Source organism: Parus major, chromosome 8, assembly GCF_001522545.3.
Source record: "Parus major isolate Abel chromosome 8, Parus_major1.1, whole genome shotgun sequence".
NCBI lineage: Eukaryota > Metazoa > Chordata > Aves > Passeriformes > Paridae > Parus > Parus major.
Window position 1 is genome coordinate 10,290,730 of NC_031777.1, and position 13,114 is coordinate 10,303,843.

The 13,114-nt window shown below is 37.4% G+C and overlaps 1 protein-coding gene across 3 annotated transcripts in view; it reads left to right on the forward strand.

Moving 5' to 3' along the window:
• VAV3 (vav guanine nucleotide exchange factor 3) overlaps positions 1 to 13,114 on the forward strand; it is a 192,217-nt gene that overhangs the window by 95,347 nt on the left and 83,756 nt on the right. For all 3 annotated transcript variants that reach the window (XM_015636685.2, XM_015636684.3, XM_033516314.1), the window contains 8 exons: positions 109 to 167; positions 882 to 947; positions 3,194 to 3,302; positions 5,951 to 6,043; positions 6,141 to 6,209; positions 9,462 to 9,565; positions 11,427 to 11,526; positions 12,833 to 12,928. In XM_015636685.2, the coding sequence (XP_015492171.1) occupies positions 109 to 167; positions 882 to 947; positions 3,194 to 3,302; positions 5,951 to 6,043; positions 6,141 to 6,209; positions 9,462 to 9,565; positions 11,427 to 11,526; positions 12,833 to 12,928 (696 nt within the window). The remainder of the gene's footprint in view (positions 1 to 108; positions 168 to 881; positions 948 to 3,193; positions 3,303 to 5,950; positions 6,044 to 6,140; positions 6,210 to 9,461; positions 9,566 to 11,426; positions 11,527 to 12,832; positions 12,929 to 13,114) is intronic.

The following is a 13,114-nucleotide window of genomic DNA, read 5'->3' on the forward strand; positions in this document are numbered from 1 at the left end:
TAATTTGATTTGAGGTAGTGCTGCTTATAATGAAACAATAGAGAACAAAATGTTTTATTGTTTTATTGTTCTACAACTAATCACGGTTTCTGTTTCTCTCTTCTGCAGGTGATAGAAACGCTTTCTAAGCTTTCCCGCACTCCTATTGCATTAGGCACGGGAATAAGGTATGCTGTTGCCATAGGGAATGGTGAGAGTGATGGTGTAATGCTCCTTGGAAAAGTTGTTAGAGCCGGTATAGCCTGGGTCTGCCGCTAAGAACTTCTCTAGCTGTAAGGCAGAGAGCCAGTTGGGCAGCAAAGCAAGGCTCTGGAGCCCTGAGGGGTTACAAAAGGTATCTGCTACCTCTGGTACACTCACTGAAGGGCCTGAGTTATGTGTGTAGCTCATGCTGAAGTGGGAGGTGAACAGAGGAACAGTTGGTATAGCAGAACTTGTAATAATCGTGGCACAGGGGTCATAAATCAAGCTGATGCAGTGCTGATTTATGTAAAGACAAATGGGGTTTCTCTTCTTTCTTACTTCTAAAAAAATCAGAAAAATTGGCCAAGTTTGTGAGATTTTTGTTTTCAAAAAGAAACCAAAAGAACCCCTACCAGACCTAACCTGAAAGTTTTGATGATTTTTTCCAGTTGAAAAATGTCAATGATGTGTATTAGTGGTGATTTATAACAACTGTGTCCAGTAGGATTTTTATTATATTGTCAGTCCACATAATGAAATATAGATACACATACACTGCTCATCAGAGAAAGGGGGGAAGATATAAGCACAATATACAATATACAATAATTTGTGTGAAAATTTTGGAAACCAAACGAAAATCCACTGTATGAGTAGACTAGTGGTGTCTGTAATTAATGCTATTTTTCTTTCTATAGGCCCTTCCCTACAGAAGAAAGTGTTGATGATGAAGATATCTACAAAGGTCTTCCTGATTTAATAGAGTACGTTGTAAATATATTAATTACAGATTTTGTCTTTCAGTTGCATGCTCTTGTTTGTATTGTGTTGTAGAACATATGGTTTTCATGAGAATGGGATATTTATTTAATTTGTAAATATTTTGTTAGTCATTATTCTGACCAGGAAGAATTAATTATGAAAATTTTTTTTAATTATTATGATACATTCACCTCTATAAAGCAGCATGTTTCATAGAGGATGCTGGCATCAAAGTAAATAAAGAGTGCATTTTTAAGTTACCTGTCAGTACTATGAGAATGCTTTCAGAAGAGTGCAATATCACTTGTAAGGGACTCAAGGAAATTGTCTTGAACTTGCAGAGAAAATGCATGTTTGGATCATAATTCAAGTGGATCTTTTCCCTAAAGTCAGTGAAATTCTTAATGTGAGTGCATTTACCTCTTCTGGGTAGGTGTTTGCAGGATTGTCAGGATACTCTTGTGTCCTATGGCTGGGATCTCCCAAGATCCATGAGGAATCATGTTGGACAAGATCTAGGTCAGAGCTCTGTTCCAAGGCTCAAAGTTCACCAGCACTCATTGCATGTCTCTTGCTGCAGCGTGGGAAAGAAGCTGCTGTGGACACCAGGGATTTGTTTCTTCACTGCCAATAAAGAAGAGAAACCTCACCATGATTGGCATTGCTCAATTTACCACTTTCCTTGCAGAGCTTGTCCTTGTCCCTGCAACTGACTGTCTCATAGACAATTGCTTTTCACTCTGTGTAGCAGAGCATGCAGAATGTAGGAGTTGCAGTCTCCTCTGGGACCCAAGTGGGCAAGAAGTGATGTCCTTATCTCTTAGAAGTGGTGGCATTATAACTTATTTGAAAATAATATTTCCACCAGTTCTTAAATGGGCATGTAAATTCAGCATTGTGAGACAGTCTTTCATTTAAAAAAAAAAAAAAGCAGCTAACAAATCATACCAAAGAAATGGATTTGTAACTCTTCTTGTGCAGCAAATTATGAATATTAATTAACAGAAATTTAATAGTTACATGCTGTCTCAATTGTGGAGGAAGAAATTCAAGAATAAGAAACAAATGTGCCAGTGAATGATTCAAATAGCCCATAATTTTTAGTTTCCCTCAATTATTAGAACATTTATTTGAAATTAATTTAATTATCCCTAAGTTTAAATGGTGTCTAAAAATTCAAAATTAATTTAAGTATTTTTGTCAGAAAGATCTGGCCTCACTCTGCCTTTTTGCCAGCTTTTTTTACCCTGGAGCAGGGGCGGTAGAATGAAGGTGTCTGCTGCACCTGACAGCTGCCATTGTTGAATGTGAAGTCCTAGCACACCATCACTGCTGGTGGAAACTGAAATGCTGGACTAACCTGTTGGTTTTTACTCTGAACGATTTCAGTGTTGTCTTCCAACAGGAAAAAGCTCAAAATTGTCAGCATATCTGATCCAGTTTCTATATTGTTATTGTTACTCAACTGCTTTCAATAGCTTTTAGAGTTCTTTTGTAGATATATCCTAAGAAATAGGAGTGAAAGATATGATGGGCATGATACAGTTCTAGCAAAAAGTAGGTAACACTCTAGCAGGGATGACTGTAATGAGGCTGAATTAGCTGAGGGTAGAGTTGATCACTGACTTTCTGCTTTATTTCTGTGGTCTGGGTAATCGGAGACCCTCACTTATGCATACTCGCTTTCGTTGACCTGTCTGATTTTCAGTTTGATTGGTTCCTTTTTTTGTTTTTGTGTAGTCAAAGGTTGCATGAGATGTTTCAGATTCTGGTTTATAATGTGGAGGTACAGTGCCTGAGTGCTGGCTCTGTAGTCTTTGGTGTATTTCACCCTGGATAGTCCTTTCCTCAGGCAGGAAGAAGACCTTTAACAGTGTTTCACATCCCAGTGTAGTGGGATGCCAGGCAGTAAGGAGAGGCAGCTGCTTTTCACTGGATGTAGTGGGAAAAGGGTTAAGGAGAAGAGGGCAGCTGGATTGTAGCTTGTGACAAAACTGTCCTGAGGTGTTTCTTTTGCTTTCTGGTTTAGTTCCTGTAGTCTTCCGTATTGTGTTGATTTTGTAAAATTTATTTTAAATTAATTGAGAAAAGAAAATTAATGGACTTAATTTCCCTTAATGAGTTATTTTCATTTGATGTCCTATTAATTAATCTATTTGTTTACTGTAGAAACTTCTGAGTAGTCCCTTGCAGAGATGGTGGTACTTTGTCTGTGCTGCACAGTTTTTTTCTTGTCTTGTCTTTTCAGTGAAACTGGTGTTGAGGAAGATGAGGAATTGTATGATTGTGTCTATGGAGAAGATGAAGGTGGGGAAGTTTATGAAGACCTAATGAAAGATGAAGCAGCACAGCAACCTGTATGTTTTCAAGTTCCTAGCTGCTTTGGAACAATAGCAGTTAACTTTTGAAAGTTGAAATGATGTCTTGATAGATAGTTTCAGTGACAGTCCTGCTCAGCTGCACCTGGAGTTGTCATGTGCTGAGCATTATCTCCTATGTGAGACTTTGTAGGCTGTTTGGGTAAAGGGGAAAACCTTAATTATAGTAAGCTTTTTAAAAAAGAGTGATTTCAAAATAAAATACAGTAATTACTTAGATAGTTTTAAGTAGTAAACTTTACCTGCTAATTTAAGAGCAGTTAATTGAATTGCTTACTTGAAAGTGTCCTACCTCCAAAATTGTTATAATTTTGTGAAATTATCGTATATAATATTATTTCAGCCATAGTTTGGACAACTAGCCTAACAAGGACAACTAAGAATTATTTCAAACTAATGAATTTCCTGCTTATTCAACCATGTAGGTTTTGTTGATCATTAGGTTGTCTTTATGTTGCAAAGTAAACTGTTCCACTAAGTTTCCTCTAGGAGTATCTGAATTCAGAGGCAGCTTTTCTTACCTGTACTGGTATCACACATTATTTCTTATTGCCTCTTTCCTTTTGTTTATTGCACTCAAATTCTAGATATTTGTGGTGTGGCTAGAAAAACTGATATGTCAATTTCTACCAAAAATGTCTGTGGTACTGATCTCTTTGGGTTAGATGAGCACAAAACTGAAGTGAATGTTTTAACTATAATGCCAGGATTTGTTTGCATTGCTCATATGAGTATTGATGAACAGCAAATGCCCAAATTTTGCAAATGGATATAAACTTTTGAGTACAGCAACTTCTGTAAGGGGGCAAATACTGCAAATATTCTGGGCATTATTGAGCTAAAGGTAAAAAATAGCTGAAAGTCTAAATAATGTAAAATTCTAATACTTTATAGAGATTAATTAACTACAGTTAACTATGACAGTGTTTACTTCCCCATACAAAAGAATTTGGGAATAAATGGTAGATTTGAGATGCAGGTGACCATGATGATGCTCACAAATCACAGTTTTTATAAGACTGGATTTTTGTAAAATGGTTACTTGTGTTTGCATCTGATAAAGACAGAACCTTAGTGCTCATTGTGGGAAAATGAAGAACTGCACAAACTGGGTTTTCATGAGTAGTTTCTGAAATTGCAGCACCTGGTAAATGAGAGGAGTGAGAAGCTGTGTTCCGCTTGTAGGAGCTGGTTGTAGAGTCACATAGAGAGAAAGAGAGAAGGGTAAAAGAGATCAGCCAAAGCAGTGACCAAGCTCTGTGTACCTGTGTGATTTGCAACTTGGTACGTAGTTGAGGAGGTAGGAGTACATTTCCCACTCTGAGGCAGCCAAGCTGTGTAGCAGCTGTGCACGGCTCATAGACAGCGCAAGCGTGGCATACTCTGTGCTGTGCATGGCAGGTGTGTCAGACTGGCAGCAGGGAGGGCGTGGAAGGAGTCTAGCTCTTGAACGTACCAGCAGCTAAATGTTAAAATTTCAGTCTAGAAATTCTGCTATTCTTAGAGGAGAAAAGTATTTTCCTACTATGGAAATGTTCAAAAGCTGAAAGTGTTTTTTTTTTGAATGGATAGAACTATAGGGCTAAATTTCTACTCCTGACTCTCCTTGTATTTGAACAACATCTAGTTATCTGGTCTATGTGCAGCATAGGAATTCTTTACACTGGATGAAAATAAGTAAGATACAACCAGGGATATGCTGAAGGATGTTGCAAATTGATAAATAGGCTTCAAAAAGGATGTTGTAATTCTGTTGCTGAATAAGATACTGCTTTTTGTTGTTGGAGAAAACATTTTGGACTAGTTACTGCTTCTAACTGCAAGAGCCTATCCAGTTACTGTGTCAAACATCCATACTGACCTCCAGATCTTCTGTGCCTTGCTTGACACAAACAGTTCCATATAATCTTCCAGTTATTTACTCTTTTATTTGAAATAGGATTTTATTGAAGCTGTAATGCTGTAAATCCTATCTTGGGTAAGAGTGCTTGTAAACTATTTTTATAGCGTCATGTAATTACTGATAATTACTTCCATGTCCTATGAGTCTGGTTTACATGAAAAAATCCCAGGGTCTTTGTTGGAGACACACACATACATATGTGAGAGCTGAATGTTGAGGTCACTGCACTTCTTGATCTGAGGACATACTCATGTTGTGTCTGAAGAGAAAGCTCCTCTTGAGAAATAAAAGGGGAAAACCTGTAAATAAATACAAGGATTAGACTGAATCCAATATTTATGGCAATGCAAAGTTGCTTACATGATTAAGCCCATTAAGTTTAATGGAATTATTAACTGCTGAGTATTTTAAATAAGATGTCTCAGACTGGATGTAAATTAAATGTGACCTTGTATTTCAGCTTCCAAAGTACATGCTGATACTTCAGTGTTTTATGTCTAAACATTAACTTTTCATAACATTACTTTGATTTCGATTTTACTAAAGTCATCAGCTAATTGAACATTAAAATATTCTTGGTTATTGCTGTCATCTTTGGAGGCTGCAGTACGCAGAGAATTTCAGGAAGCAGTTATCCTAATTGCGTAATTCTAAACAAATAAAGCCATTTGTTATCCATTAGATGCCTGTTAATGACTTAAACTTGACTCCATTGTAATTGCAGAAATGTCCTGAAAATGACATAAGAAGCTGTTGTCTTGCTGAAATAAAGCAAACTGAAGAGAAGTACACTGAAACTCTGGAATCGATTGAGAAAGTAAGATGCTGCTTACAGACTTATAACATGCATTTTTATAGCAGTCTAGAAGATAGAATTACAATAGCCAATATATATATATTTTTTTTCCTTTCAGTTTTTCATGGTGCCATTGAAAAGGTTTCTGTCAGCATCAGAGTTTGATACTGTTTTCATCAACATTCCTGTGAGTAATTGCATATTTAATGAACAGTTCATAGAGGTTCGTAGCTGATTGTGATATATTTGTGTTACGTGTTACTGCACAAAATCATTATTTGAAATACAATGCATGGTGTGTTTATGTGGATATTAGTTGATCAAAAAAAGATCTGCACTAGCAATTTTTTTTTTCTGCTGGAGGGAATAAGGTAAGATAAATAGTATTAGCATGTGAATAGTGAATTGTTATAAACTGGAGTATTTTTGGTCCTTAAAAGCGAATAATTTCTAGAAATGGATTATCTTTGAATAGATGCTGATATTTTAATGATGGTACAAAGTTGTGACTGCTAAGTTACCTATCACTGTATACTGACTGTCTGTAGGTGCTCTGCAAATCCTTGTAGCTGCAAGGCTCTTACATCATTGAACATGCTTAAAAGTTAACATAGCTCATAGTTTTGGGTTCAGAACCCGGTGCTGGAAAGAATATCCTCTGTGCTGGAAATCCTCTGTGCACTATCTAGGAAACCTCCTATCTGACTGAAACAATAGTGGTTCCTGTGATTACTACTTTGTGTCATTTATTTTGGTTTAATCAAAGCAGTATGACAATTTACATATATTTTTAGTTGGTAAGTACTCAGCATGTCTTTACTCTGTCTAAGGGAAATGATCAGAAATGGTCTGAAGCCTCTTTCAACACAGACAAATGAAAGCAATGTTCTTTCATGAGGCCTTCGTAAAGAAAGGGTCCCCAGAGTGTGGCTCATGGGCCACATCAAGCTATTATTGCTTGTAAAATATCACCTCTGGTTTGGCCATCTCTGGCATGTCCAACAGGCTCTCAGGTTGTAGGAGGAGGTGTTGGGATTTTATTTTATTCTGTGAGAACCTGGCCTGTCTGTAAAAATGTTTTGATTGCTGTTCCAGGGTTATCCTGGTAGAGGGTAAGTTATGACAGTTATTATATGGATGATACATGATCCCTTGCCGTATTTTTATCTCAGTGAAGTTTTCACTTTGCCTCTTAATTGCTGTCATGTTCTCCACTTTGAATATTAGTCCAAAACACTGTCACAGGTATCAGTAACTAACTTGTCTTCTTGAGTTACATCAGCTCCCCAGAGATCCCTTTGCTTTTGAAAACAAATCTATATTCTATCCTGCATTAGTATTTCTTACTCATTGCAAATAAAGCAATGATGTGCCCTGCCTAAGTTACTGTCAACCTCTTTCCTAAGGCTCTGCGTGCCCATGTACGTTGACTTATTTTTATAGAAAGACCTAATTCCAGTCAGTGGAAACACTGCACCAGGGTACAGAAAGGGCTTGAATGCTTTAAGCACCATCAGGGAGGTCAGCCCACTCACTACTAGTTAAAGGATTGCATGGGATCACAAAAGTTTAAAAAGGACAAAAACCTGTTTATTTTAGACTAGGGAGACACATAGTAAACTTATGTTTGGGTTGTTTTATTTTGCCTTTTGTTCTCAGCTTTCGGTATTCTGCTGTTAGAAGATGCTGCTTATTTCCAACTCCAGGAGCATTTCATAGGCATCCAATAACCTTAAAAGAAATACAGGACTTGCCTAAGCCAAAAATATTTGCAAACGCTTTGTCTGCTCAGACCTTGTCTGTGTGGCAGTTCCTCAGCAGGAAGGCTGGAGGGCAGTGGAAGCTTGTTTTAAACTAAAAATAGCTGTTACACAGAGCTCTGCAGCAAAGTGAGATGTGAAGAGCAAGTGCTGTGTTCTCAGAACAGAACGGATTTTCTTCTGTTAAGGGGTTGTGGTGAAGGATTGTTTCCTTAGGGTGATGTTACATTCCTTAAATAGACTCTAAAGGATGCTTGCTGCATCAACTGCTGATATCAAACTACTTTATTTTAAAGGAAAAAACCTCCAAACAAATTACCCCAAATTACTCACCAGTCTAAAGAGAGTGCCTTTCACTGGCACTCACATTTCTAAGTTTTGCTGTTTAAAGGGAGTGTATGGCTCTATATTTGTCTGTATAGGTCTATCTATATTATGTATATATGCATTTGTATGTATATCTATGTGTGCACCTGTATATAAATGCACTTATATGTGCACCTGTGCGTGCCTGTGAATTATATATAGGGACATACAGAGAGAAAGAGAGATGAAAGTACATGTAACAGTTAATGAATGTTGGAACATTCATTAACTTCAAATGATGTTGATATCAGATTAGTTTAAAACTTGATTTGAGTTAGAAACCCAAAAAGACCCACTGTCCTCTTAGCATTAAGCTGCTTTTCAGGGGTGTTGCTTAGCTGAGTCCCTGTGTGCTCCTTAGAAAAAGTGCTCCTGTTCCAAATAGATTAATTGGGAAGCATTTCTGTAAGTGTCTGTGTACTGCAACTTAAGATTTTGAGGATGAGGCCATACAGTTACTAGCAACTAAATTGATCTGTTTCAAGATTCTGCACCCTCATGATGTGACTGACCTTCTATGTACTGTTAGTTTTCATCAGTGCGAAATTAAATGTTTTAACTTAGTTCATGACTCAGTATTGAATATTATTTTTGTAGTATAAAATTTCTTGCATTAAATCATCTTCAGTGCCTTGCTCTTTTGAACAGTCCTCTCTTTTTAATTCCTGTGGTCTGTGTACCACTTACAGTTACCCAGATTTCAAAACATCTTAACCTGTTTTGATTTAGTTTCTTGTGAATCCTCTGACACTGTCCATACAGTGCTAAGGCTGATGCAATCTCCTTCAGTTTATGTATGATAGTGTATAAGCAAGGAGAGTTGCAACAGTAATCAAAGAGCAAATCTTTCTGCAGTATTTTCTTTCTCTCAGACATTAGTTGTGTGCTGTATTGGGAAACTCATTATGACTACAGTTAATTTAGCATTAGGACATCACTAATTGACCAATGTAATGTACAGAACTAATTTTTTACAGCTGAGGGACATGAATCATTACTTCAACTTTTCACTAATGCATTTACTTGACTTGCTTAATTTTAAAATTATCATTATAAAATAAATGTGAATTAACAGTGCATGTTCCAAGCTAGAATAAATTAGTCTCTAACAGGTAGTTCTTGGAGTTTAGTTTTTCCTGTTACACTATACAGAAGATGTGCCAAACCTTGAAAATAGATTCTACTCTCAAATGATCTGTTTTCCAATTTATTGAAATTAATAGGTCTAACATAAAATAATTTATTTTTATATTCAAAGCTTTAAGCCATTCTATTTTTACAAAGCTTTTCTCCTCCCCATTACTGTTTTTAAGGATTTGGTGAAAATTCACAGGAATCTTACACAGGACATCAATGATTCCATTGTTAACAAAAATGATCAGAACCTATATCAAATTTTTATTAACTACAAGGAAAGGTAAGATTTAAGGACTCTTACTAACTGTGTGAATATATGCTCAGTTTGGTGTTTTACTGTATTTTTGTTTGATGAATATTTTTGAAATGAGATTAAATTTAAAGTAAGTATCCATATCAAGCTAGTTTTGATGTTTTGAGCCTAGAAGTAAAAGTGCAACCTACTGTTTTAAGAGCCCTCCCTCTTGTTATTGCCCAGCTTTGGCAGTAATTTTGCTTAGACAGATAACAAGTATACTTTAAGGAAATATCTTAAATATCTAATTTTGCACAGCATTTTTTTTTCATGCACATAATCCTAGATATTTTATAGCATGTATTAGCATTGTTTAAGAGATTAAAAAAAGGTTACTTATTAGGGATATTTCAGATTAAAGAAAACAAAAGAGGTTGTAACTGGAAAGAAGAGAGAATAGATATAAAAGAGAAGAGAGAAGGGACTATACCCTTTGCCTTCAAGCTTTGAAAAGCAGCCAAGCTGATAACAGGATGGCTGTGGCAACATGCCATACCCTGTAGGCTAATTTCCAATTTTTTTACCCACCTTTTCATGTTGTTCCTTCTGCCAGCACTGAACAGCTGTTGGACTATATAGATGAATTTATATGCCTGTGGTACTTGGCTGAAAACCACTTGTTCTGTTGGCTATACTGCTGACCTATCTTAAAGTAACCTCTGGGTTTTGGTTCAAAATTAGGTCCTTCTGGGAGCAGAGTCAGAAAGACTTGAGGGAGCTAACTGGGTTTGTTTCAGGGTGATGGATGGAGGAGGATTATTGCAATAATAATTGGTGTGTGAGAAATTGGACAGCAGCATCCAAATAATGTTACATGGGACAGTTTTCCAAGGGAGGAGGGTGTCCCAGACTGCCCATAAACAGTCCTGCCCTCAGAGACCCTCTGTCTCAGCTTCTGGTTTGGAGCAGGACACAGTGTTTCCCAGGCTGTTACACTTTCTGCTGCTGTAGGACGGAATCAGGGGAGAAGGAGTTGTTCTGGAAAATGCTTATCTTTCTAAAGTTGTTCTGAAGTGTGTGCTAAAAGAGGAACAAAGGACACTGAGAAGAAATAGAATAAGAAATGATAAATAAGAAGAGTCATCACCTTATTGTGAAAAAAAAGAATTAAATAAAAGGGTAAATGTTAGGTGAGAGAAAAAGAAATCCAGGAAACCTCTGTGGAAGGCTCATGGGAACCCACCAAAAAGTGTTTGAAGCATACAGAAGAAATTACCTCAAGAAACATGAAAAGGTGAAAGAAGAGAGCACTCTTGGTGCTGGGACTAGCAGAATGAAGCACTCCACAGAGAGGCAAGAAACTCCTGTCATAAAACCAGGCTTGTTCAAGAAGCTTTGCTTCACTTGACATCTATTGAGAATTTCTTGAGAATTCATACACTACTATTTTGATCTGAGAGCTTAGACCTGATAGAGACTGCTGGAGATAGATCAGTTTAGATAACCTACAAGTTCTTTAAAGGGTGGCTGTAATGAAGCCTATTAAACCTGTGCTCCAGAATTTATTCATTACAACCTTGGAAGTCTACATTGGTGAAAACACTACAGACTGTTCTGTGCAACAGAAGTTTTGCTGCTTTTTAATGAATCTTGTATTTATCAGAACATATTTATATATATATGTGACTATTTAAGGAAATTGCAATGATTTTAGACCATTTTGAAAGCAGAGCAAAACTATTCTCCAGAATAGTCTTTATTCATTCGTGCTGCCTGTTGAACACATGGCTAAATTCTATCCTTGCTTATATAGGCAGTGCTCCTTTTGAAACAAGGAGTGTGAAAAAATGATCAAGGGTTGTTCTTAAATAAACAAATGATCTTTCTTTCTCTTGCTTTGATTTAGGTTGGTTATTTATGGACAATACTGCAGTCAAGTGGAGATTGCAATATCATGCTTAGACAATATCTCTAAGACAAAAGAAGATGTTAAATTGAAGTTAGAGGTATCAGTATTTTTTAAACGTGTATATATATACGTATTATACCATGTGTTTCTGCAACTATGTCCTTTCATTGAAATCAAAACCTTTATGATGACAAAACTAGCTGGAGTGATGAGTGAATGTGTTTCCCTTCATTCTTTTGGAGCCTCTGATCAACTGAAAATGTGCTGCATATATGAAAGTGCACTTCTGGGTCCTGAAGTGAAGGGAGTTTTGCCACTGACATTAGAGAGTTAGGGTTTTCTTTCAGGAAGTGACCATCAGTGGTATTCTTCCATTTATCAGCGTATCTCAGCTGAGTTGTAGAGTTGTAGGATCACACAGGCTGGGAGGGACCTGTAGGCTGAACAAACCCTTGTCCAATAGCCTCAGAGCTGTCTGCCACGACCCCTGGGTCCTTTCTGCAGAGCTGCTGTCCACCTGCTCAGCCCTCAGGGCTAGATGTCCCTGGCTAGTGCTCACCAGGTGAGGGACTTCACCTTTACCTTGTTGCCTTCAGGAGAGGTTTGTGCTGGGCCTGTCCTGAAGGGCGTCAGCTGCACCCTGAGCATGTTCTCTGCAGACCTGCTTTGGGTGTCCTGCAGATGATTGCCAATGGCACTAAAGGGGAGGGGGCCTTGGACAGAGCCCTGAAGAGCTCTGCCTGCAGCTGTCCCTCAGATGGTGCAGGAAACATCAGTCACTGCACTTCTTGAGCCTCATAATTCAGTCAGTTTTTTATAGACCTGGAGCATAACATCCCCACCTGGATATTACTCTACTGTGAGAGATGAAGCCTTGGAAAAGTCAAGGCAGACTGTCCCCACCCATTCACAGATCTAACCATTTCATTGTGAAAAGCAGTCCAGTAGGTCAGGCATTTATTTACCTGTGGTAAATCCATGCTGGATGTTCTCATATCCTTCTTTGTGTGCCCAGATGTTGTTGCCAAGAGGACTTGCTTCACAATTTTTGCAGTGAAGTGCTGAAGTGAGACTGTCTAGCCTGTAATTTCCATGATAACCTTTTGCTGTCTTTTTTCCTTCCCCCATAGGAATATATAATTTTTTTTTTAGCTGTATGGAATGCCTAATTTCTCTTGCCTTTTGTTCTGCTCTTGCATGCATGTTGGAACATCTGAAAACAAGTGACTAAATGCAGGCTTTTTTTTGGCGATGCCATGTCAACTGTTTTCCTTTATTTTATTGATACTATTTATCACAAGCTTAATATAGTTGCTTATATGTCACTGAATTTTCATATGTATCACTTGAATATGTTTATTTTCTAGCTCTATTGTCTTATTCTCTCTTCTGCTTTGAACTAGGAATGTTCCAAGAGAGCCAACAATGGGAAATTTACACTGCGGGATCTTTTAGTGGTTCCAATGCAAAGAGTGCTAAAATATCACCTACTGCTCCAGGTATTTTATTTTTGAAATTTAAGGGGGCTGAGAGCAAAACTGTGATTGTTTATCATCAGCGGGTTGTAAAAATGAAAGCTAAATGTCTTTATCAAAGGAAGGTGATTGACGCTTCCCTAGATATGTTATGAAATAAAATTCAGTCAAGTGCAGAGCTTTTCCCAGAGATCATTTCTTAGAGCTGAA